The sequence below is a fragment of the Schistocerca serialis genome, chromosome 3 (genome assembly GCF_023864345.2).
Source record: "Schistocerca serialis cubense isolate TAMUIC-IGC-003099 chromosome 3, iqSchSeri2.2, whole genome shotgun sequence".
Lineage (NCBI taxonomy): Eukaryota > Metazoa > Arthropoda > Insecta > Orthoptera > Acrididae > Schistocerca > Schistocerca serialis.
The window spans coordinates 732698071-732724271 of record NC_064640.1 but is presented as its reverse complement, the minus strand read 5'-3'; the positions used below and the strand labels follow the sequence as shown (position 1 = coordinate 732724271).

Sequence of the window (26201 nt, the reverse complement as noted above, 5' to 3'; positions counted from 1 at the left end):
CATCCTTCGTTTCATTGATTGAAATGAAACATTCTTTCTCTTTGACCACTCCATAATGTCTGCCTTGCGCCTATTTGGATGTGGCAGCTTTTGTGTTTGAATAGAATGATAACTGTCATTATCCATCACGGTATCTGAGTCTTCTTCCAGTGGAACAGTAGTTTGATGTTACCGCCAAGTGCGAATTGCGCGCAGTTATTCGGTTTTTGAATGCAAAGGGCACTGCGCTGATTGAAATCCTACGCCAATTGACAGAAGTATATGGTGAGTTGTGCATGGATGTCAAAAAATGTTTGTAAGTGGTGTGGAGAGTTTGCAACTGGTCAGATTGAAATTCACGATGAACAAAGAAGCGGGAAACTGTCAGTTTCTGAGGAGACAGTGTTGACGGTTGAGCAAAGCATGCGTGAAGATCGGCGGATCACCCTGGATGATCTCTGCACGTTGGTCCCTGAGGTTTCTCAAAGCAACACTCATAGAATTTTAACGGAAACATTGAACACCGGAATGTGTGCGCAAGATGGGTACGGTACCATGCATGCTGACTGAGCACCACATGCGGCAACGAGTTGAAGCTTCCCGCGCATTTCTTCACTGCCTTGCAGCTGAACAGGACAACATTCTGGACTCAATTGTCACGTGTTATGAAACCTGGGCATACCACTTTACACCTGAGACCAAGCAACAATCATGCCAGTGGCGGCATCCTTCTTCACCAAAGCTGCGGAAAATCAAACAATCACAGTGTGCTGGTCATGACAACGGTTTTTTGGGATTGGAAAGGGGTATTGTTTGTCAACTTTATGCCCACTGGGACCACAGTTGACGCTGACAGGTACTGCGAGACTCTGAAAAAACTCAAACGGGCAATTCAGAACTGGAGAAGATGAATGTTGAGCAATGGCATACACATTCTCCATGACAACGCTAACCCACACATCGCTCGGCAAACAGTTGCTCTCCTGCATCAGTGGAACATAATCACCCACTCACCCTATAGTCCTGACTTGGCACCCAGTGACTATCACCTGTTCCCTAAGTTAAATGAACATTTTGCCGGAAAGCAATTCAGCTCCGACTACAAGGTGAAAGAAGAGGTTCATAACTTTCTGAACAGCATGGCGGCGAGCTGGTATGACATGGGCATACAAAAACTGCCACAGTGTCTACAAAAATGCATTGAGAGAAATGGTGATTATGTTGAAAAATAGCTAAATGTTCAAGCTGTAAACTGATGTAAACCATTGTAGAAATAAACAAGTCTATGTACTTACAAAAAATAGGAGACCTTACTTTTGGGACTACCCTCATAATTTGTCCTCTGGCATGAAGCCTGCAATCAGTGAACCACGATGTGTGATGATTAATCTGACACCTCCACCAGTAGGCACTTTCAAACCACCGTTAACTTGGGAGTCGTGCCATATACACTTATACAGGTCTATTGTCCTTAGCATGCGGTAAATGCTTTGTATGTAACAACTTCGCTCTTGCTGTTTCATTTTCTTTGCAGCCTATCAAAAATGTTTGCCCATCATTTTGTTTTCTGAATCAGAAACCAAGGGAGCAGAGAATACAAAGGAAGGAGGTCTATGAGCCAGAATAATTGATTTTTTCATGGGGATCACTCTGTATTGTTTTACTGTTGGATTGTATGAACATCAAGAGCTCTGATGGAAACCCAGTTCTATGCAAAGAAGGGAAAGCAGAAAGGTGGAAGGAGTATATAGAGGGTCTATACAAGGGCGATGTACTTGAGGACAATATTATGGAAATGGAAGAGGATGTAGATGAAGATGAAATGGGAGATACGATACTGCGTGAAGAGTATGACAGAGCACTGAAAGACCTGAGTCGAAACAAGGCCCCCCGGAGTAGACAACATTCCATTGGAACTACTGACGGCCTTGGGAGAGCCAGTCCTGACAAAACTCTACCATCTGGTGAGCAAGATGTATGAAACAGGCGAAATACCCTCAGACTTCAAGAAGAATATAATAATTCCAATCCCAAAGAAAGCAGGTGTTGACAGATGTGAGAATTACCGAACAATCAGTTTAATAAGCCACAGCTGCAAAATACTAACACGAATTCTTTACAGACGAATGGAAAAACTAGTAGAAGCCAACCTCGGGGAAGATCAGTTTGGATTCCGTAGAAATACTGGAACACGTGAGGCAATACTGACCTTACGACTTATCTTAGAAGAAAGATTAAGGAAAGGCAAACCTACGTTTCTAGCATTTGTAGACATAGAGAAAGCTTTTGACGATGTTGACTGGAATACTCTCTTTCAAATTCTAAAGGTGGCAGGGGTAAAATACAGGGAGCGAAAGGCTATTTACAATTTGTACAGAAACCAGATGGCAGTTATAAGAGTCGAGGGACATGAAAGGGAAGCAGTGGTTGGGAAGGGAGTAAGACAGGGTTGTAGCCTCTCCCCGGTGTTATTCAATCTGTATATTGAGCAAGCAGTAAAGGAAACAAAGGAAAAATTCGGAGTAGGTATTAAAATCCATGGAGAAGAAATAAAAACTTTGAGGTTCGCCGATGACATTGTAATTCTGTCAGAGACAGCAAAGGACTTGGAAGAGCAGTTGAACGGAATGGATGGTGTCTTGAAGGGAGGATATAAGATGAACATCAACAAAGGCAAAACGAGGATAATGGAATGTAGTCGAATTAAGTCGGGTGATGTTGAGGGTATTAGATTAGGAAATGAGACACTTAAAGTAGTAAAGGAGTTTTGCTATTTAGGGAGCAAAATAACTGATGATGGTCGAAGTAGAGAGGATATAAAATGTAGACTGGCAATGGCAAGGAAAGCATTTCTGAAGAAGAGAAATTTGTTAACATCGAGTATAGATTTAAGTGTGAGGAAGTCATTTCTGAAAGTATTTGTATGGAGTGTAACCATGTATGGAAGTGAAACATGGACGGTAAATAGTTTGGACAAGAAGAGAATAGAAGCTTTTGAAATGTGGTGCTACAGAAGAATGCTGAAGATTAGATGGGTAGATCACATAACTAATGAGGAGGTACTGAATAGGATTGGGGAGAAGAGGAGTTTGTGGCAAAACTTGACCAGTAGAAGGGATTGGTTGGTAGGACATGTTCTGAGGCGTCAAGGGATCACAAATTTAGTATTGGAGGGCAGCGTGGAGGGTAAAAATCGTAGGGGGAGACCAAGAGATGAATACACTAAGCAGATTCAGAAGGATGTAGGTTGCAGTAGGTACTGGGAGATGAAGAATCTTGTACAGGATAGAATAGCATGGAGAGCTGTGTCAAACCAGTCTCAGGACTGAAGACCACAACAACAACAACATCCTCCTCTGTTGCAATAACCGAGAACAGTTCCACATGCAACCTCCTTGTTGAAATCGTCAGATTCTGTAGATTTCTGTTCTCATTGCTATCCCTTTCTAGGAGAATCGATACAGTTTTTCACATCTAGAGATTCTGTTGAGCTAAGACGGCCTATAGAAGATTTGGGAATAGCACACTCTTTTCCTGTCAGTTTATGAGGTTACACAAAATTTATGGCTTTTTCATTGTTGACCTGATCAGTAAAAATTTCAGTACATTTGACATAATGATCTTAGATAGTTTTCGATTGTCTTTTCACCCTTTATGCGCACCGACCTGAGTGGCACTATGTGCAGGCCTTTGCTCTTGCATTTCGCTCACTACCAAACACAGGTCAATGCACTGTTCCATGGGAGACTGAAACCACAAGTGAACACACGATATCGCATGGAAACACTGAACGTTCAGCCGGTGCTCACCTAAGGAATTTTTAAGATATTACATGTGGCAACAAAGCTATCAGGTGAGCGAATTGCAATGCTATGTGCCAGCAGACTTCAGGGAGCAGGTGTGTCCTTGAGGTGCCTAGTTTCATAGTGGCTGCTCTACGTCTTTATTATACACAATTTGTTTAGGAATTAATGACCTGAATATACTGTGTCTTTTGGCCTCAAACAATTTGCATTGGAAAATTGAATGTGGTGCAGTTTTAGTGCCCTCCATATCCTTTCTGTGCAAGTGTTGATTGAAGTTCCCATGGCCATTTATTGTTCCTAAAATGAGTTTCATCTATCATTCAAATTATAGGACGTATGTTAAATAATGGGTTTGGCATCATTAGCTTGCAATTTTTTGTTTTTGGATCTTAGTCCAATATTCTGCATGCTGCTTACTAATGCAGCTATGTGGTTTTTCCATCACCTCGGTGATGATTATGACAGTTTTCAGCCCAATAAATAGAGTAGTCACTCCTGTCATTGCCAGTTCAGCGTTGTTCATTGCTGTTAATTCCTGGGTGAACAGGGACCACAGCAGGTTCACCCTGTGACAATCCCTGAGCCTCAGAAGGTCTTTATGGCATTCTGTGATGATCTTTGATCTCGTTTCTGGGGCTGGTAGAGATTTCAGAGCTGCTCGGTTGTCTGAGTGAATGCAACTGCCACAATCCTTGTAGCACCTAGGCAGATTCTCTTCCACACACACTCTCTAATAGCAAAGACTTCCTTCAGTAATATTGTTGCCAGCTTCCCTACTGAGATTGCTTTCTCATGTCTAGGCTGTAACCTGTCCCCAGCACTTTTGTCTGTTTTCAATCCACCAGTAAGCCAGACTGTCTCTCATGAATGGTATTGTGGTTCATTCTTCCACTGCCCCTGACTGCCATTTGTTGTCTTGAAATGTTTATTGAAGCAGCTGGAAGCTATTGTCTAGTTAGCTGGCATTTCCCTGACCATTCCTATACTTAACTACATTTACTAAATTGGTGTGGGATTCTGGATATCCTATAGGTTTCCAAGTTTTAACCTGTATGCCCTTCTGCTGCCTGCGTTGTAACCCAGGGATGTAATGGAGGATTGTCCAGTATACTCTCCATCCCAGCAGTTGGTGTGCTGCTAATTCCGCCTGTTATAGCTAAGGAGACCAGTCTCTGTAGTATGTCAAGCACCTTCTGTTCTACTTTATTCTACTGTACAGTAGCCCCATAGATTATCATAGGTTTTATTACAGAAGTGTATATCCAGTACGTGCTCCTGGGACTTACACACCAGTTTTTACCACAGGCCCTTTTAGTACACATAATAGCACCTTTGATTTTGGGACAAATATTCTTAATGTGAGAGGTCAAAGATAGTTTTCCATCAAGGGTTATGTATAGATACTTCATTATCAACTCTGATGGTAGAACTTCCTTGAAGAGCATATGATTTCGGTACGTGTGCTGTATATGCTTCCTCATGAACGTTAAAAGTACAGTTTTCACTGTGTTTAGCACACTGGGTTCGCATTCGGCATGACAGCAGTTCAAACCCACATCTGGCCATCCACATTTAAGTTTTCCATGATTTCCCTAAATCAGTCCAAGCAAATGTCAGCGTGCTTCCTTTGAAACGGTGTGGCCCATTTCCTTCCCCATCCATCCCTTATTCAAGCTTGTGCTCTGTCTCTAATAACCTTGATGTTGACAGGACATTAAACATTAATCTGTTCCTCGTCATCCTCCTCCTACAATGTTTTCCTCGGACAGAACCTTAGATTCTATTTCCTGCTGCATTGTTGCACAATGTACAGAGTGAATTGTGCCATTGTTGTGACATGATTAATTCATCTGTGTATTCTTGGCAAAGTATCCTCCAGTATTTAACTCTTTGACAAGTTCATTCACATCTAGGTTCCACAACTGTGGGGACAAAAGGATCAACATTTTCTCATTCCTCATGGTTCTTCTACCTATCGTCAACTCAGCATGGTCTTCAATCCACCTGGCATATCGTAATCTTAATGCTATGGTCTTCTTGAAACTCTATTATCATAAATTGTATTGCTAAAAGCTCCCTCAATATCTAGGAAGATGCAGGGAGCTGTTTTCTAAACGTATAAAGAATTTTTCCACCTTCCCAACAAGTTCATGATGTGCTGTTTTGCATGATTTGCCAAGTTAATATGCACGTTTGTTTTCACGTAGAGGAACCTAAGTTAACTTCCTTTCCCCAACATTCACATTAACCATATTTTATAATATCATTAGGAGAAAGGAGGATAGACTGATTGGCCTCAATTCCTCAGCCTTGGAACGTTCAGTGTTCCCTTGTTTGGAATGAAAACAATCTTTACTGTCCTCCAAGCATTAGGCTCCTGCTACCAGGCTGACTCTTAGTAGTCAGCACACGTGTCTGGAAAGCCCTCTCTTGTTTGTTGCAATAGAGCCAGAAAGATTCTGTCTCAGCTTGGTGACTTGAATGGTTGAAACATTCGGACCACCCATGTGATGTTTTTGAAATCAACACATTGTCTGACAGATTCTCAGTTCTCCTTTTGGTTACTTGTAAATCATTACCTTCCAGGAACTGAAACCTGGTCTGTGTTACCAGCTAGAGTGCATTGAGGGAAATGAGTTTTGGGAGCAAATCCAGGATCTTTTGTGCTATCCTTGTATACCCGCCATCCTCCTTCCTTAGAGTGTCTCCTGGGTTGGTTGGTATTCTTGTGGGGATTTTATGAAATCTGGCTCTAGTAGCTGTACCTTTCACCTCACAGAATATCTCCGAGGGTGATAGTTCCCCTTGCTTAATGGCAGGATTGTATTTGGCAAGGGCATCCCAATATTTTGCCCATTGTATTTTCCTTCTCGCAAAGTTGAACGTTCTTCTTACCTGCTTCCATTGCAGTTCCAAATGATCATTCCATCCAGGTACGCTCCTGTTTGTGCACGTCTTGGTGACTGGACAATTTTCTAAGTATGAGGTCATAATACCAGACATCACTTCATCTGCCATTTCCTCAAGATCTACCGGATTTTTTATCGAAGTTTTGACTTCAGATAAGTTTTAGTTTAAGTCTCTCCTATGTCTGTTTTCCTATGATTCCTATAGGCCATAGTGTGTTTAACACCCATTTGAACCCCAAACTTATTATACATGTGATCAGATAAGGATGGTGCCCACATGGCGTCTGTCTTTAGACAGACCCAAAAGTATGTCAGTTACTTTTTCCCTTTTTCTACTCCTGAGACTAGATTCCTTATCCCTATTCAAGATCTCTGAATTGCTGTGCAGTAGGTGTTCACATATCTACTCGCCACACTAGGTTGTGAACATTGGCATCATAAACAGCCAACAGTTTATCATTCAGCTGCGAGCAGCTGCCTACCAGTCTCTTCACTTCCTGGGAAAGTTGGTGGTACCTATAGTCAGAAGGTCTGTTTGTTCCCAATTGTAGTTTACAGTCACAAATATTTCTCTTTGATTGCATCTAAAGCTAACAACCTGTTTACCCCACCATAGCACCTGGCCACTCATAAATGAATATATGTAAATAACATACTGAAATCTGTAACTTGCAAATTCAGTGTACAATCTTCCTACAGATAGTGTGTATTTATAAAATGCATTAATTATTTTATTTGTTTGTTTATTTTAATTGCAGCTCTAGTAGAAGAAAACTGTCAAATTGTGCAGAATGTGATTGACACTTTAAAAGTTGATGATGAAGGAAATGCAAAAGTATCTGAGCAAGACAGTAAGAAAGCACTTTCTCAGTTAAAACACCTAATAAAATCTGGAGCTGTTGGTATCATAGTCTATAATTTCAAGTAAGTTTCAGAAAATTTGTTCTGCAATTTCTGTTACATAGTTTCAGAAGATATTACAGTACCATCATTTTTTGTGTTGTCCAAATATAATTTTGTTATTTCTACATCATTCATGTGTAACTGAGTAGCTTGATTTTCTTTTAATTTATTTAACTGACCAGTATTGTATGTAATACAGGTAGTGGTTCCACATTTCCTGTTTAACTAAAACTGTCGTAGGTGTTCAGATGATTACCGTGGCACACTACGCCCAGATTGCATTATTCTGTATTATTTGTTGACTTGCCTTTATATTGTAAGGCACAGGTCTATAACCATAGAAAGTGATGTGTTGTAAAGCAGCTTGTGATACAGTCATGAAAAAGCCAAAGTAAAAATGAGCCTGGTCTCAAGACATTCAAATTTGTCTGTCTGTAACATAAAGTGGGAAAACTGGAATGAGAGAATGTGGTAAATGCTACAGAAGAAATACACACTTTTTAGAAACCAAATGATAAAATGAGACTAAACAGTTAAAAAAAATCACTTAGCATCATAAGATAGTCAGCAAGAGAAAGTAGTGTAACTGAAAATGATATGAACAAACACAGAAAAGGGTGAGAGTATTTTAATAAGTGAATAAGATGACTTTTAGTGTGTTTGGTGCTCTTTAGTAAACTTGTGTGGAAGGCTGCTACAGGACTGCAGGATTTTATTTAAATGGCCCTAGCACAGAAATTGTTTGTTGAAAATTAATGAAAGATCTGGAAATTTTTAATAACACACCTTTATTACTTTGAAACATATATGATCACTTAAATAACCTGCCATTTATGTCTCTGGCTTCTTTTATCTTTTCAGTAGCTTGATAAACAACAAATGTGTTATCTGCTGAAATATTAGCAACCTTTTAAATATATTAATATATGGGTACCATTTTACACTTTTTTTTCTTTCAGTGAGGATAGTTTTTAGTTCCTCATTTCTTTCAACTTGCTCACTTCCCAAAAAAGATCATAAAGGTGTGTCAACACTAAAATCTGTGTGCATAGCTGATGAAGTAGTGTTGCCTATTGTCAACGAGATAGCAGCTGGCGAATACATTATTGGATCACCAACAGTGTGGAGGCTCAAGTGCTATGAGTATGTGCTAATAGTTCTTTGCTTTTGGGGTTAATCTGTTACCATTCATTCTGTGCAGTTGTCAGGAACAGCAACTTCCATCTCCTCACAGCCTCTGAAATTCTCTCTGTATTTAATGTTTTTTAATATTCTATTATCCAAAACCTCTAGCTCCTCATATAAAGTCATTCAGATGGCAAAAAGACATTATGTGTTGACCATGATTATATAGTGCTTTATTTTGGTGTTTTAAGAGATGGACTTGTTATTGTAGTATTGTCTCCCCCCTCCCCTCCGCCCGAACCCATACACACTGTCAGTTTTCAAGATGCAATATTCAAATGTTGCTTTCTCTAACCCGTTCCCCTGCATAGTCCACCAGTGTACAACTTCTTGACTCTTTTGCATCATCCTGTTTGTGTTGTGAGGAGTTTTGGTCCATATCTGTCACCTTTTCTTCTGTTGGTCATGTCTGAATTCTGTAAATTATTAATTACATATAAAACAATCTGCAACAATTTGGGCAGTGATTTTAAATTTCCACCACTATACTATGGACACTAAGCAGCTGTCTTTCCAACATTACCTGCAGCTGTTGAGATAATGTTAGTGTTCTTTCATGGAGATAGTGAGCTTCATAATGGAAGTATTCATGTTGCCTCTTACATTTATTATTTAGATTTTGTTTTTCATCCAACTGCACACACAAAATTCTAATGAAAGCTATCAGTAGATCATGATGACAGTTGAAATCATTTAAAAATGTTGCATTTAGAAGAGGGGTTACTTCGGGGCTAGCTGAGTAGGTAGAGCGTGCAAGTTAGTACAATAGATACAGCACTGGGCTTGAATTCAGTAGGATTGGGGCTCAAATCCCTACCCAGCCTCTATGTTTTCCATGGTTTATGTAAATCACTTACGGCCACTGGTGGGATGCTTCCTTGGAAATGGACATGGGCCATTTTCTTTGTTATCCTTGTCTGATTCGAGTTTTGGCTCATTTCTAATTACCTTCTGATTGATGGGGTGTTCAACTCCAGTTGTCCTTCCTTCGATCCTTCCTGTATGATCAAGGTCACCATAATGCCAAAAGAGCAGATCAGCTTCTTCTGTTAAAAATGACTTCCTGCAATGCTAGAGAAAGCTCACATCCCCGAATGGTTACAGACGTGACCCCCTGTAAGATGGTTTATTAATCCAGGAAATGAAATTGGCTGACTGATGGCCATGTGGAACATATATAATCAGAGAGTTGATGTTGAAAGTGACTCAAAAATTTTGTGTGTATTTTCTACTGATTGCCCATGTGAGTTGCAAATTTTATTGTTGGCATAGTGACTGAAAGTAACCCTTAAGTGATCAGAGTTAATTGAATTATTTGACAAAAACCTTTAGTCATTCACAATATCAGAGTAACATAACATCTCTTAATTAAACATGTTTTGATGATTATCATGTTGTGTGTGTGTGTGTGTGTGTGTGTGTGTGTGTGTGTGTGTGTGTGATAGATAGATAGGTAGATAGATAGAAGAGAGGAGGGGGAGGGAGTGGGAAGATATCAACATGAACAGATAGTTTTCGTGTGCTCATCGTATGTATTGGCCATATTCGTGGCATGAATATTTCACAGTTTTAATTGCTTGGAAACTATCAGATAGAAGTTCATTTTTCCCTTTATCACATGCTCATAGAGTGATTGCCATGTCAGTGCACATGTCATGATAGACTATAGCCATCACCTTTCTAATTCCATACTTGTTGCTAATAAATTGTAATTAACATCTTAAGCAGTGGCATTGTTGTTATCATCATAATTATTTTTGTTATTAATAATATTCCATGCATTTAATTCAGATGCACATAATGTAAAAACATGCTTTGACTGTGGGTGGCATTTTAAATACTGACAATGAACATTGTACTCATCTAGGGCAAAAGCTAAATTCCTAATATTACTGATACAGTGCACGTATGATTTTGACTTACGTATGCCATTACTTTATTTTTATAGGGTTCTATTAAGGGTTCTGGTATCACAGTTGGCACTACCTCACTCTCCAGTGAAGACGTACATTTTAAATGTGCTACACGATATGATCAAAGACCCAACTGTGAGACATTGTTTTAATATGTACGTAGAGTTAATCGTGCTGCGAACGCTAACAGCTTACAGTGACCCGTGTAAAGAGGTTTGTGTAATATTTATTTACTGGCATTTAAAATATGCGCATTCTTTTGTACATGATTTATATTGTAGCTACTGTCTCTGTGGCATGCAATAAAATACTATACTTCAAGTATAAAATAAGGTAGTGATAAACAGGATTTCTTACAAACCAATTTTTGCTTTCATTGTTCTCTGATGTTTCATAATGAGATTAAGTATATTGTTCCTCTTTTAAAGAATATGAGAATCTCTGCAAAAAGTCTCTAGTTGAAATGGTTGTTTCCCATAATACAGTCACTTAAATGGTGGCTAATTCTTTCTTTATTAGATAATTCATAATAATGGAAACATTAAAACATGCTTTTTTAAATACCATTGAAGCTTCACAATTGCACTTGACACACATTTGTTTTCATTTTAAATAGTGTATATTTTTACACAGAGTTATACGCATAACACACTTTCTCAGGTATTTGTAAATTAACAAATTTGATGTGCATATCACTTTAAATTCCCATATCGCATGTGGTGTCTTCACGTGACAGCACAGGATGCACAAGTACTCCATTACAGCAGAACACGGCATGCAGTGTGACTGGTGGTAACATCTCTCATTACTGGACAGGTGCCTTACACAAGTCAGCAGTGGCCTATAGCATACCACACCGTGTGTATACAACCATATTTAATTTCTTGGACAAAGTGGCCACACTAAAAGAATGATGTTCACCTGGTGATGGCATATGACCACCAGGCCAGTCCAGTGTAATGGGGCATACTCATTCATCAGATGGATCCCAGCTTTGTAAACTTGATTAAAAATGCGTGCATAATTTTGCACGTTGTTGTTTGTGTAGACAGCAGGTATCACAATATCCCTAGAAACTCGTTGTGGTGGTGTACATGCTCTTAACGTGATATTGACCCAATTGACAAAGCTGGCAGTGTATTAATTATTTTCCTAAATACTGGCAATATTGTAACATTTCAGAGGGACTTACTAGATGAACAAATGGTGAGAATCCTTCTCTAGACTAAACTTCAACTCGTCTGTGAACAGCACCCATGTTTTTATGAGACTAATTCCTCTGATGAGCTGTAAAGCATAGATTGCAGCCTCTATAAACCAACAATACTCAGTCTGATGGGAAATGTGTGCTGTAGAGGCTACCATGTGGTTGCAATACTTTGCCATAAAATTGTTTGCCCTGCCATCTAATACTCATGGGGGACTGGAATTCAGTTATAAGGGAAGGAGTAGAAGAAAAGGTTACTGGAGAATATGGGCTTTGGACAAGGAACGAGAGAGGAGAAAGACTAATTGAGTTCTGTAACAAGTTTCAGCTAGTAATAGCGAATACCTTGTTCAAGAATCAAAATAGGGGGAGGTTTTGGTATGAAAGCTTTCATGACCGGATGACATATCTTCTGGTAAACCTTCCGGGATGTAAGGTCGTGGTCCATGAAACTCTTCAGCTCCTAACGTTTCGTCCAGAGCTGCGCTGGACATCTTCAGTGAGTCTTGCCGACTGACGGGTCGGACGTCTGAGAGCGACTTATGTATCGTAGAAAGTGGGCGTGACCAGAGTTACACGAGATATGCAGAGATAACCTTTGTCAGAGATAAAACTTAACTATCGATCGTAATCTCGTCACGGATAAAACTGTCTAGCAATTCTGTAGTGCTACTGTCCAAATATCACTAAGTTTCATGGTCTCTTCTTTCCTATTAAAATTATCCCTATGTTTATATATTTCAATTGCTTCTCTACAAAGCCGTGGGTAATAGTTGGTCGTCGTAGATAAAATTTTTGTTTCAGAAAACTTCACTTGATGATTTCCTGGCTGAAAAGCGTGTTCTGCTGCAGCCGATTTATCTGTTTTTCCTAATCGGCAAAGACTTCTGTGTTCTTTTAGCCGTGTATTTACGCTTCTTTTTGTTGTTCCAACATAAACTTTACCACATGAACACGGAATTTTATATACACCACTGGCTGATACAGGAGCGCGTTTATCTTTTACAGACCGAAGAACATGACAAATTTTCTTCGTTGGTCTAAAAACAGGTCTAATATCATGTTTACTTAAAATCTTTCCAATCTGATCTGTTACTTTCTTTATAAAAGGGAGAGAGACTGTATTCTTCCATCGTTTTTCGGACTTGTCCTTAAGCTTATTGTTGTTTGGGTGCAGAATTCTGCTTACTTCTTTCTTTGAGTAGCCATTTTTCTCAAAAGCGTGCTTCAGATGTTTTAATTCGTCGTCTAGATACTCCAGCGTGCAAATCCGTCTGGCTCTGTCAACGAGACTTGTAATCACACCTCTTTTTTGTTTTGGATGGTGGTTAGAGTTTTTATGCAAGTATCTGTCTGTGTGCGTTATTTTTCTAGAAATCTGTTGTTTCAATCTTCCATCCGTCTGTCTCATAACTAAAACATCCAAAAACGGTATTTTGTTATCATTTTCTCTCTCCTTGGTAAACTGGATTTTTGGATTTATATTATTAAGATAATCAAAAAATTCGCCTAAGGCTTCTCTACCATGTGGCCAGACCACAAATGTATCGTCTACATACCGATACCAGCGAGATGGTTTCTTATCTGCTTTTTCCAAGGCTGACTGTTCGAATTTCTCCATGTAGAAATTAGCTACTGCAGGAAAATACAAAAAACTTAAGAAAGATCCTACAGCCAGCGCACTACGGAAAACAAATAATTTGATAAAATCGGCCACTTCTATTCAAAAAGAAGAAAAAAGAGCTTTATTGAAGACTGAAGCTTTGTGTCCTGGACTCTATGGCCTACCCAAGGTACATAAGAAGGACCTACCTCTGAGACCGATTGTTAGTACTATCAATTCTCCTACGTACGAAATAGCAAGATATCTAACAACTCGTTTACAACCATATTTTGGAAAAACGGACTCATATATAAAGGACTCACGTCATTTTATTGAGCAAATTGAAGGTTTAATTCTGACTCCTGAAGATATTTTAGTAAGTTTCGATGTAGTATCTTTATTTACTATGATTCCAGTTAATGAAGTTATGGATTTTATAACGGATATTTTTCCAGAAGATCTGACTGCTCTTTTCAGACACTGTCTTACTTCCAGTCATTTCCAATGGAATAATGAGTTTTATGAACAACTTAATGGCGTAGCAATGGGTAACCCATTGGGTCCTGCAGTAGCTAATTTCTACATGGAGAAATTCGAACAGTCAGCCTTGGAAAAAGCAGATAAGAAACCATCTCGCTGGTATCGGTATGTAGACGATACATTTGTGGTCTGGCCACATGGTAGAGAAGCCTTAGGCGAATCTTTTGATTACCTTAATAATATAAATCCAAGAATCCAGTTTACCATGGAGAGAGAAAATGATAACAAAATACCGTTTTGGATGTTTTAGTTATGAGACAGACGGATGGAAGATTGAAACAACAGATTTCTAGAAAAATAACGCACACAGACAGATACTTGCATAAAAACTCTAACCACCATCCAAAACAAAAAAGAGGTGTGATTACAAGTCTCGTTGACAGAGCCAGACGGATTTGCACGCCGGAGTATCTAGACGACGAATTAAAACATCTGAAGCACGCTTTTGAGAAAAATGGCTACTCAAAGAAAGAAGTAAGCAGAATTCTGCACCCAAACAACAAAAAGCTTAAGGACAAGTCCGAAAAACGATGGAAGAATACAGTCTCTCTCCCTTTTATAAAGAAAGTAACGGATCAGATGGAAAGATTTTAAGTAAACATGATATTAGACCTGTTTTTAGACCAACGAAGAAAATTTGTCATGTTCTTCGGTCTGTAAAAGATAAACGCGCTCCTCTATCAGCCAGTGGCGTATATAAAATTCCGTGTACATGTGGTAAAGTTTATGTTGGAACAACAAAAAGAAGCGTAAATACACGGTTAAAAGAACACAGAAGTCTTTGCCGATTAGGAAAAACAGATAAATCGGCTGTAGCAGAACACGCTTTTCAGCCAGGAAATCATCAAGTGAAGTTTTCCGAAACAAAAATTTTATCTACGACAACGAACTATTACCCACGGCTTTGTAGAGAAGCAATTGAAATATATAAACATAGGGATAATTTTAATCGGAAAGAAGAGACCATGAAACTTAGTGATATTTGGACAGTAGCACTACAGAATTGCTAGACAGTTTTATCCGTGACGAGATTACGATCTATAGTTAAGTTTTATCTCTGACAAAGGTTATCTCTGCATATCACGTGTAACTCTGGTCACGCCCACTTTCTACGATACATAAGTCGCTCTCAGACGTCCAACCCGTCAGTCGGCAAGACTCACCGGAGGAGAAACACCCCTCTGAAGATGTCCAGCGCAGCTCTGGACGAAACGTTAGGAGCTGAAGAGTTTCATGGACCACGACCTTACATCCCGGAAGGTTTACCAGAAGATAGGAGGCCAGGTGATACGGGAAGATTTCGGTTAGATTACATTGTGGTCAGACAGAGATTCCGAAACCAGATATTGGATTGTAAGGTGTACCCAGGAGCAGATATAGACTCAGATCACAATATAGTAGTGATGAAGAGTAGGCTGAAGTTTAAGACATTAGTCAGGAAGAATCAATACACAAAGAAGTGGGACACGGAAGTGTTAAGGAATGATGAGATACGTTTCGAAGTTCTCTAAGGCTATAGATACAGCAGTAAGGAATAGCTCAGTAGCAGTGCAGTTGAAGAGGAATGGACATCTCTAAAAAGGGCCATCACAGAAGTTGGGGAGGAAAACATAGGTACAAAGAAGGTAACTGTGAAGAAACCATGGGTAACAGAAGAAATACTTCAGTTGGTTGAGGAAAGGAGGAAGTACAAAAATGTTCTGGAAAACTCAGGAATACAGAAATAGGAAGTGCAGGGAAGCTGAGACGAAATGGCTGCTGGAAAAATGTGAAGACATCGAAAAAGGCACGATTGTCGGAAGGACAGACCCAGCATGCAGGAAAGTCAAAACAGCCTTCGGTGACATTAAAAGCAAGGGTGGTAACATTAAGAGTGCAACAGGACTTCCACTATTAAATACAGAGGAGAGAGTGGATAGGTGGAAAGAATACATTTGAAAACCTCTACGAGGGGGAAGATTTGTCTGACGTGATGGAAGAAGAAACAGGAGTCAATTTAGAAGCGAGAGGGGATCCAGTATTAGAATCAGAATTTAAAAGAGCTTCCAAGGATTTGAGGTCAAATAAGGCAGAAGGGATAGATAACATTCCGTCAGAATTTCTAAAATCGTTGGAGGAAGTGGCAATAAAACAACTGCTCACGTTGGTGTGTAGAATGTATGAGTCGGGCGACATACGATCTGACTTTTGGAAAAGCGTCATCCACACATTTCCGAAGTCAGCAAGAGCTGACAAGTGCGAGAATTATCGCACAATTGGCTTAACAGCTCATGCATCCAGGTTGCTTACAAGAATAATATACATAAGAATTGGGAAGAAAATTGAGGATATGCTAGATAACGATCAGTTTGGCTTTAGGAAAAGTAAAGGCACAAGAGAGGCAATTCTGACTTGGCGGTTAATAACGGAAGCAAGATTAAAGAAAAATCAAGACACATTCATAGGATTTGTTGACCTGGAAAAAGCGTTCAACAATGTATAATGGTGCAAGATGTTCGAAATTGTGAAAACGTTGGGGTAAGCTATAGGGAGAGACGTGTCATATACAATATGTACAACAGCCAAGAGGGAATAATAAGAGTTTATGACCAAGAACAGAGTGCTCGTATTAAAAAGGGTGTAAGAGAAGGATTAGATTTTCACACCTACTGTTCAATCTGTACATCGAGAAAGCAATGACGGAAATAAAAGAAAGGTCCAGGAGTGGAATTAAAATCCAATGTGAAAGGATATCAGTGATGCAGTTCACTGACAACATTGCTATCCTGAGTGAAAGTGAAGAAGAATTACATGATCTGCTGAATGGAATGAACAGTCTAATGAGTACGTAGTATGGATTGAGAGTAAATTGAAGAAAGGCGAAGGTAATGAGAAGTAGCAGAAATGAGAACAGTGAGAAACTTAACATCGGGATTAATGGTCATGAAGTAGATGAAGTTAAGGAATTCTACTACCTAGGCAGTAAAATAACCAATGACAGATGGAGCAAGGAGGACATCAAAAACATATTAGCTATGGCAGAAAAGGCATTCTTGGCCAAGAGAAGTCTACTAATATCAAATATCAGCCTTAATTTGAGGAGGAAATTTCTAAGACTGTACGTCTGGAGTACAGCATTGTATGGTAGTGAAACATGGACTGTGGGGAAAAACGGGAACAGAAGAGAATCAAAGCATTTGAGATGTGGTGCTACAGACAAATGTTGAAAATTAGATGGACTGATAAGTTAAGGAATGAGGAGGTTTTGCGCAGAATTGGAGAGGAAAGCAATATGTGGAAAACACTTATAAAGAGAAGGGACACGATGATAGGACATCTGTTAAGACATGAGGGAATGACTTCCATGGTACTAGAGGGAGCTGTAGAGGGCAAAAACTGCAGAGGAAGACAGAGATTGGAATACATCCAGCAGATAATTGAGGAAGAAGGTTGCAAGTGCGACTCGGAGATGAAGAGGTTAGTTCAGGAGAGGAATTTATGCTGGGCTGCATCAAACCAGTCAGAAGACTGATAAAAATGCCATCCTGCTACCTTAGACCTCGAGTACTGTGTGGCAGGTCCACTATACCCAAGATCTGCATGCAAGGCCCGTTGTAGGACCAAAAAGTCTTACACTGGCATTCCATGTAGGTCTGGCCTTTCTATATTGTTCCACCACATTTTATCCTGTGCAATTTCACCATGAAACATTAGTTTTCACAGTTCTAATTGATTACTAAAAGTATAGGCATGAGAGTGTGCTAGAGCAAAAATGTGTAACTAATTTTGATAAAATCAACGTAATGCATCAATGTTTTTCTTTGGAATTAGCAGTATATTGCGGAGCTATAAATTTCAGCTTAGACTGGAAATACAGGGTGTGTCTTCTTTTTTATTATAAAACTATTTATTCTGCACGTTGCATACCATGCTCGGCAACTTCAGCTTATTTTATTTAGTAAATGTTCTCTTTAACAAGGAAAGGCATTTATGTGGAATATTTTTCAGGTGTCGAAAGCAGCTGAGCACTGCATTTCAGCTATTGGAAAATCACTGCCTCCTGAACAACTCATTAATGTAGTTTGTCCATTGATAAAAACAGGAGATCTTCCAATGAATTTGGGAGCTATAAAAATATTAACTCGTGTCATTGAACACACTACGCAAGATATTTTAGAACCACATCTGAAAGAAATAATGGAAAGTCTCGTCAAAGTGAGTGAATTATTTCAGTAATTAAGAACAAACTTAAACTATAATTACTATTTAACTTTTGTCATCTCTAACAGGTTTCATTGTCAGATAATAGTCTTTCGATATTTGGCTGTATGAGGTCTTTTCATGTGAGTTCAACAAAAGGGGGAAAAATAAATAAAGAAAAAAATACCCATCCAGCTCCGGTGCTCATGTGTCGCATGCCTAGCCCATGCAGCTGCCAATCATCCCCTCTGTATTCATATCCAGCACATCTACTGCCTTCCTCCAAGCAGCTCTATACACATGCCCAACCCCACCCACTTTCCACCTGTTTCTCCCGCTCTTTCATTTTATTTGAAATTTATTACATTTTTAATACCACGATAGTGCAGAATGATACTTCATAATATTTTGAAAATAAATTTAAGTTTTCTTTTTTCATTTACCATCCAGTTTATGGGAAATTTGCTGATTAAGTACTCTGAAGAACACATTGTATAACACACAAAGGTAATGGAAGGCTACCCAAAATAATCCTGAAAGCATTAGCATCTCAATTTAAAGTCATTTCACAGACATTTAGCGGCAAAGTAGAAAATTGAAGAAGAAAATCACTAGGGTGTTTTGTCTTGTGTGCTATGTTAAAAATTTTAGGTCAATTTTTATGAGTTTGTCTTACAGTATCTGTTGTTTCAAACGTATGTACAAATAATTATTAAGAAATATATGTGTTCAGTGTTACTGTTCTTAATAGTGAATAATATTTTGTTTAAAAACAAAGGGAGGAGTGGTAACTTAAGTCATATAGTGGTAGGGTTCTATCTTTTGTTATTATGTCACTTAATGAAGGCAGTAAAAAGGGATATACAGAAGTTAAAACTTTGAAAATTATGGGAAAATGTAAGAAAGAAAATAAGAATTGCATTAGATGCTGAAGTGCCAGAAAATTCTTTTCATATGGACTTGCTGCTTGATATGCAGGAACAGTTTTCACCAAGTTAAAAACTGCAATAACTGGCTGCATCAGCATCTACCTTGGTAAAACATTTGAAATACTCTTGCAGCTCCCGACTATTAGCTGTACCAAAAACTGAATATTTTAAAGAATAAGGTTTCTGAACAGAAACTAGCCTGAAAAGAGATGTGAAGCTTAAACCTTAGATAATTGATTTAGTAAATAGATTTTATGAACAGGGAAACCGCTGGTTTTTGTAAAAGTTGTGTGAAATGCATTCCAATTTTAAAAGTGACTATCCTGGAGGGGGGGGGGGGGGGGGGCAGTTTATTTTATTCTGGTCAATCTGCCCCAAAGCTTGTATTTCAGCCAGTGCTAAAGGTACCACCACTCAGTATGTTTCTGCACCATTCATTAGAACATGCATTGAATTTAATCAGTGGGTTTCAACAGAAACAAGACAGATGATGACACATTCTGCAGACATAACAGATTTTATAATGAACCTTTCATGTAAATTGGAAAAACTTGTTCCACGCTCTTATTTTGCAAAGTTTCAGTCAAAATATAACAACGTGCTTAGGGTCAATTGCATAAAGCAGTCCGTCTTAGATTAGCACAAAAAATGAACTCAGATCAAGCTGGAGTAAGAAATCAGCATTTTTATAAACGTTCATCTCAAATTATATCACCCTGAACTGATATCATCCATGATTAACACACTTTTGTGGATCAAATCAATTTCAACTACAGCTGTAAGTTTCCCTTGTGACGGTACACACAACAACAGGTTCTGTTGTGCTAATACAAGTTGAAAAAATAATAAAGAAATTGTTGTTAACACAAGATGTGTCAAGTAAATATGTGAATATGACTCCCTCACTGCTGAAGTTCAAATAATATTTTCAATCTGTGAGGCTGTGTTAAGTAATTTACCTATGATTTATGTAATGGATGCAGATAATAAGTGATCTCATAATAACTCTTGGAGATAACTCATAATTAATGTGTTAATTTAAAGGCATTTCATAGACACTTAAGTGGCGGAGTAAAAAATGGAATTTAGAACTATTTGCAGACACCAGACAGTAATGACTCAACATTTACTACAAAAATGCTGTCTAGACATGAATAGCAGTAACTAAACAAGTGAAATTAAATTTTAACTGCTGAACAGATGCTTAAACTGCTGGCAACTGCACGTACATTGATGAACAGAAAAAGTAAACATATGTAAGTCAATTCATATCGATAACAGCTCTACTTAAACAGACAGTGCAAGTGTACAGTTCTGCCACTGTCTGCACGAATAGTTTCTTTAGTATTGAATAAAAATAACTTTAAAGCTTGTGAACTATTGGAGCTTTCATTCACACAGAAAAGCATCTAAATCCATTGCCAACAGTCTGCATTATGTATGTTTTTATCATGTTTAGCAAACTCCTGAAAACCTAATGCAAAGCAACAGTTGTTTACAGTTTGTCTCTGCAGTCAAATCAGCTGTGCCCTCTAACAGCCAAACCTGAGTGGCTTTAAATTATTAGCTGTCGAGTAGTGTATTATGTGCAATAATGGTTAAAAAATAATTATGACAGCTCTGTGTTTTGAAGCCACACCACCTAGCATTCTAGGCAGATGTGGTGGACAATGTTCTATGTAGAAGAACATTAGGCACTGAGAATTATGTTGTTTCTTTTCTTTTACTTGGGGGATGTCTTAACTATTTTAATCTTTTCGTGCTATGGGGAAGTTTGTTATGCTTATTTTCCACTGTCTTTACAACACAAACCTTTCAACAATAAATACTTTGTGTATGTGATGTACAATTTATTCCTGCAGTCAAAGCACGATAATCATGATAATAGATGATTTAGCAGTGTTGCCAAGCATGTCTCAGGGTAATTCAGATCAACACAGAACCTCATTAAGTTGATACAAGTTCAGTGTAATAAGGCACAGCGAAATTGTGAAATGGGTTCATTTTCTGAATTACGATCAAAATTGACCTCCAATCAATGATTTTTATACAGTCAACCCTTAAATGGTCATCTGATGTACACGTTGCCACAGTATCAGTGGACTTTCGTGAAAATTACTGCTTTACTACCCAGGAAGAAACCCAAGGTTACAGTTGGACATTTGACTCTTGCACTATACACCTATTGCAGTTAACCTCAGAAATACTGAGGATGAAAGATCATTTAAATGTCAGACCAGATGACACGCAACATGATACTTGTATGTTCTACAGAATTCAAAAACTATGCCAGATTTTATCAAAGAAATGTATTCATAAGCACAAGCTGTCATTATTTTAGTGATAATGTGCAAGCCAATACAAAAATGAATATAATTTGATCAACCTATCTCTCCCATCAAAATAGTTTTGAGATCAGTAATGGCTGAACAGTTATTCTTTGCAACACATGAAAAAAGTGGTTGTTAGGGTGTAGAGAGGACAATTAAAATGTTATCTCAAAAGGAATGTATACAAAGACCTATGTGAATCAGGCCAGTTTCAGTTTTGTAATATTACAATCACCAAAGCTATTGTACCATGGAATAGTCTGTATATCAGTCACCTTCAGAAGTTAAAATACTTTCAGGAACCAGAAGTATCCATAACTTTAAGCCACTGGATTTATTAGGAAAATTGGAAGCAAGTAGGATCTGTAATGATGTGAAACCCCTCTGGAAATATAATTTAAAGAATAAATTGAAATCCCTTTTGTGAGAAGAAAATTTGATCCTATCTTGTAATGTAGCTTGCAAATATTACAATTTGTGGTGTGTGGGATTATCACTGAAATAAATAAAATAGAAAAGATGTTACTGTTCAATTCACGAACCCTTCAGAATCATCACTAACATTCCATTGGCTCAGAGTCCATCCTCTATTCAAATAAAAATGTTGCTGTTTTAAATTGTATTATTTTTACACAGTGTGGTTAAAAACTGAATAAATCAGGAAGTTTTTTTATTTTTTATTTTCAACTTAATTTTTTAAAACTGCTCTTGGTTGAGCCAGTTTGTTTTATAGCTTTGATTAATTAAGATTTCTCACTTGCACAGTTATGGACTACACTTGTTGCCATTGTTTCCTTGGTGTTGAAATATTATTTATTAAAAAACATAACACTGAAAAGATTTTTAAAAAATACAAATGTTTGCGCAGAAACAAATTTTGTAGAAAAATACCATGTAGAAACAGAGACCCCTATTTATTTTTATTTTATTTATTTCTTTTATGTAATATAATGCTGAAAACCAAAATGTAAATGTAGATGTTATGCTGCCTTGGTGAATTTGCTAAAAGGTATTACGTAACTACCACTACGTTACATGCAAATACAATGTTAAATGAAAAATATAATTTAGATTCATAATTTTAGCAAGCATCATTTTGCACCATTGTGGTGTTAAAATAGTAAAAACTGGCAAACTTTGAAATGCTACAGTATGAAAACAGAAACAGATTTGGTGCATCCCCCCCCCCCCCTCTCTTTTTCCTTCGTTGTGTACATGGTGAGTCAGGAGGAAAGGTATACACATTGAGGAGTGATTGTATTAGTGGTTGTGAACAACAACAAAAAAAAACTTCATATAGACACATTCCCTATATTTAACACTACTGTTGTCTATTTCTCTTGAATAACTCGAAACCTGCTCCTTCCCATGTAAACATTTTTCAGTGCAAAATTAAACTATATTAAATTTCCTTCAAAAAAGGTACCATTTATTTTCTCTCTAGGGCTAATAGTCTGTGCTCGCGAAGAGAACATGAGAATATTGAAAATCTCACGCAATGTGTACGCATCATAGCTTAGGTAGCTTTTGTATGACAATTTGAGGTAGTTTCCTGCCTTAATAGACCACAAGTGCCCCTGTCAAGTTGCTCGTCACAACTTCCTGTACACTGCTGTGTTATGTTGTCAGCAATGACAATGTTTGAATAATACGAAAAAACAAATAACAGTGTATATTGAATGTGATCTATGTCGGAAACCATTCAGAATATGGCGTATGTCCATATTAAGTTTCTTGTTCAGAATCACCTATTATCACCCCTAAAAGTATGTACCCTCTCTCCTGACTCACCCTATATACAGAAACACAAATGACCGAATGCTGTTTATCTCAAGCACTTAATCCGTTGGGGTGATAGATGGCACCTTTGTTGTTGTGATATTGTAATTCCATATTACAACAATAAGAAGCATGATTGTGTGGACAGTTGTTGAATATCATTGGCAGTAACATGGTGGTGGAAAGTCTTGAAACTTAGTTTGTTAAGATTTTGCTAATGACATGTATTGCATTATGGGGCCCCCTTGATGCACTCTTGTATCTTCTACTTGTCTCTGCTGAAATTGTGTGTTCTTCAAAGTGTAAAGCCTTACAAGACATTTGAACTGATGTTCTGCACTACTGTCCAAACCTATCGCCTTTGCATGGTTTTTGACATTATGTTGTATGAAAGACAGAATTTTCTGGTTTCCATATTATTTCAAACCTGGCATTTCTTTGTTCTATTTGTAAAACTTTTCCAATGTTATTCTGAAGTTATAATAAGCTTCTAGTAGAAGAACTGATTATTTTTTAACTCTGTGTTGTCCAATACAGAATTAAACAAAGTTTGTGTGATGTCTGTATGTAATAATTGTGGTATCACTTTTGAACATCTGCAATCCTTGTTGTTGCTGCCATGAATATGATATATAATATATTGTGAATGTAAGTAGTGAATTATATATAAAAAAACAAAGATTAGGTGACTTACCGAACAAAAGCGCTGGCAGGTCGATAGACACACAAACAAACACAAACACACACACAAAATTCAAGCTTTCGCAACAAACTGTTGCCTCATCAGGAAAGAGGGAAGGAGAGGGGAAGACGAAAGGAAGTGGGTTTTAAGGGAGAGGGTAAGGAGTCATTCCAATCCCGGGAGCGGAAAGACTTACCTTAGGGGGAAAAAAGGACAGGTATACACTCGCACACACGCACATATCCATCCACACATACAGACACAAGCAGACATATTTTGGGTGACATGGTATTAGAAGGTAGTGAATTAGAAATATTGTGATACATTGTGTACATTTTTGTTATATGATGTGAACTGCTATGTGATAGATGTCAGTTGTAACACAAACATTCAACTATTAGGAAAATCATTAATGAGAAATTGGTATTTGTAAATAACTCTGCATCACAGGGACATAATCTTTTTTGCATTCATAAGTAAATGTCATATAATCGATCAACAGACCAGCAGGAATACAGGAAATGGGGGTTTGAAAAGTATCATTTACAACAGAGTGTATTCAGAGTTATGTTAAAAATGAAAATGAAATTAAAGACTTGCCTAGTTAACATCACCCAACTTAAATATTATTCAGTTATATCATTAATTTGGGAGACTCACACATGTAACAAGCAAAAAAGTGCTATGGTGTGAAAGAAAGAGTACAGCCTGAAATAAAAACAAAATATCACCCCATACCATAAAAACAAAACATATAATATTTTGATCATTTCCAGATATTTACATTATTTTAGATAAATTTTAAGTGTTAACATTTCTAGGACTAATTAGCTACTTTATCTCATTTTTATTTCAATAAATAATTTGTTTTGTTTACAGGCATATGATAACGAAGAAAGTTCTGTGAGGAAATCTGCTGTATTTTGTATGGTTGAATTACACGGTATTGTTGGAGAGGCAGTTTTGCAACCGCATTTAGCTAGCTTAAACAATGGTAAGCTAAAACTTCTTCACCTGTATATCAAACGATCGCACCATGGTGGTTCGAGTGGCATCACTTCACCAAAAACCACAACGTCGTGAAACTTTTAATACTCGTTAATTTTGGCTTTAATGTATTCTATCATTCCAGTGCTTGTCAATTTTTTTAACGAAACAGAGTTTTCCAGTTATTAAAGCCCAAAAATAAACAGTATATTGCATGTATTTATTTTTCACCCATTAATTCCCATATATATTTCATTGCGTTGTTTTATAGCTACAGAAATTATTGTAGCACATATTTAGTTCAGTGTAATACATGTGTGTGAATGAACAGTGAACAGGAAGTAAGTAACATTTTCTGCCAACTGCCAATACTGGTAACAGGTGCAGATACCAGCAGTTAAATGTTTTATGTTAGTGGCTTTTCAACTAATTTGACAACCGGTGACAATATGAAACACAGTCAGTGAAATGACTCACAATAATTGGAACCAATTCTGTTACATTCTGTATTGCTACGAAATATACAGGGTAATTATAATTAAAGTTAAACTTTCAAACCACTGTAGAAATAATACCACTGGTCATAATGACGTCAAATTGCAACGGAATATTATCGGAGAAGGGGGAAAACGTATGGCAGAAGAAAAATAAATACTTACAAAATGTCACAATAGATGGCGCTGTAAGCATTATAATTTAATAGTGGTCAATTACAAATGACAAATGAATCTCACAACCATTCCTAAGGTGTAAATTTGATGTTAAACAAACTGTACTACTCAGTGTGCATGGATGTATATATGTGATACTGTTAATTATGTAAGCTCATCCACCACGGCAAGGTCATATCACATCAGATGGGAAAAATCGGTTTTTAATTGTGCTGAGCCCAAAAACCGCATAAAAAGCATCACTCACATCAGTTTTTAATTGTCCTGAGGCCAAAGACCACATAGAAAGCATCAATCACATCAGTTTTTAATTGTCCTGAGGCTAAAATCCGCATGAAAAATCATCAATCAAAATCAAATCGGATTATTAATTTCCATTTGACTGGTGCAAAACATGTTCTATGCTGTCCACCATTTTCTGCAACAAGTTGAAATTGAGAAACAGCATGTTCCACAACTGATCAAAATGTTTCTGGGGTCATATTCAGAATGTGTTGTGCCTTTAATGCAGCTATATTTGCAATCAGCACACTGAATGTAACATCTTTCATAGCCCCACAGCCAAAAGTCACTTGGATTAAGATCAGGTGATCGGGACA

The 26201-nt window shown here is 37.8% G+C and overlaps 1 protein-coding gene across 1 annotated transcript in view; it reads left to right on the top strand.

Annotated features, from left to right (window-relative positions):
* The window catches only part of LOC126471167 (CLIP-associating protein 2-like), a 149548-nt gene extending 124409 nt beyond the window's left edge, over window positions 1–25139 (top strand). The window contains 4 exon segments of the mRNA XM_050099270.1: window positions 7453–7618; window positions 10731–10908; window positions 18033–18239; window positions 24824–25139. Coding sequence (XP_049955227.1) covers window positions 7453–7618; window positions 10731–10908; window positions 18033–18239; window positions 24824–25027 — 755 coding nt within the window. The 3' untranslated portion in view covers window positions 25028–25139.
* The last annotated feature ends 1062 nt before the right edge of the window (window positions 25140–26201 follow it).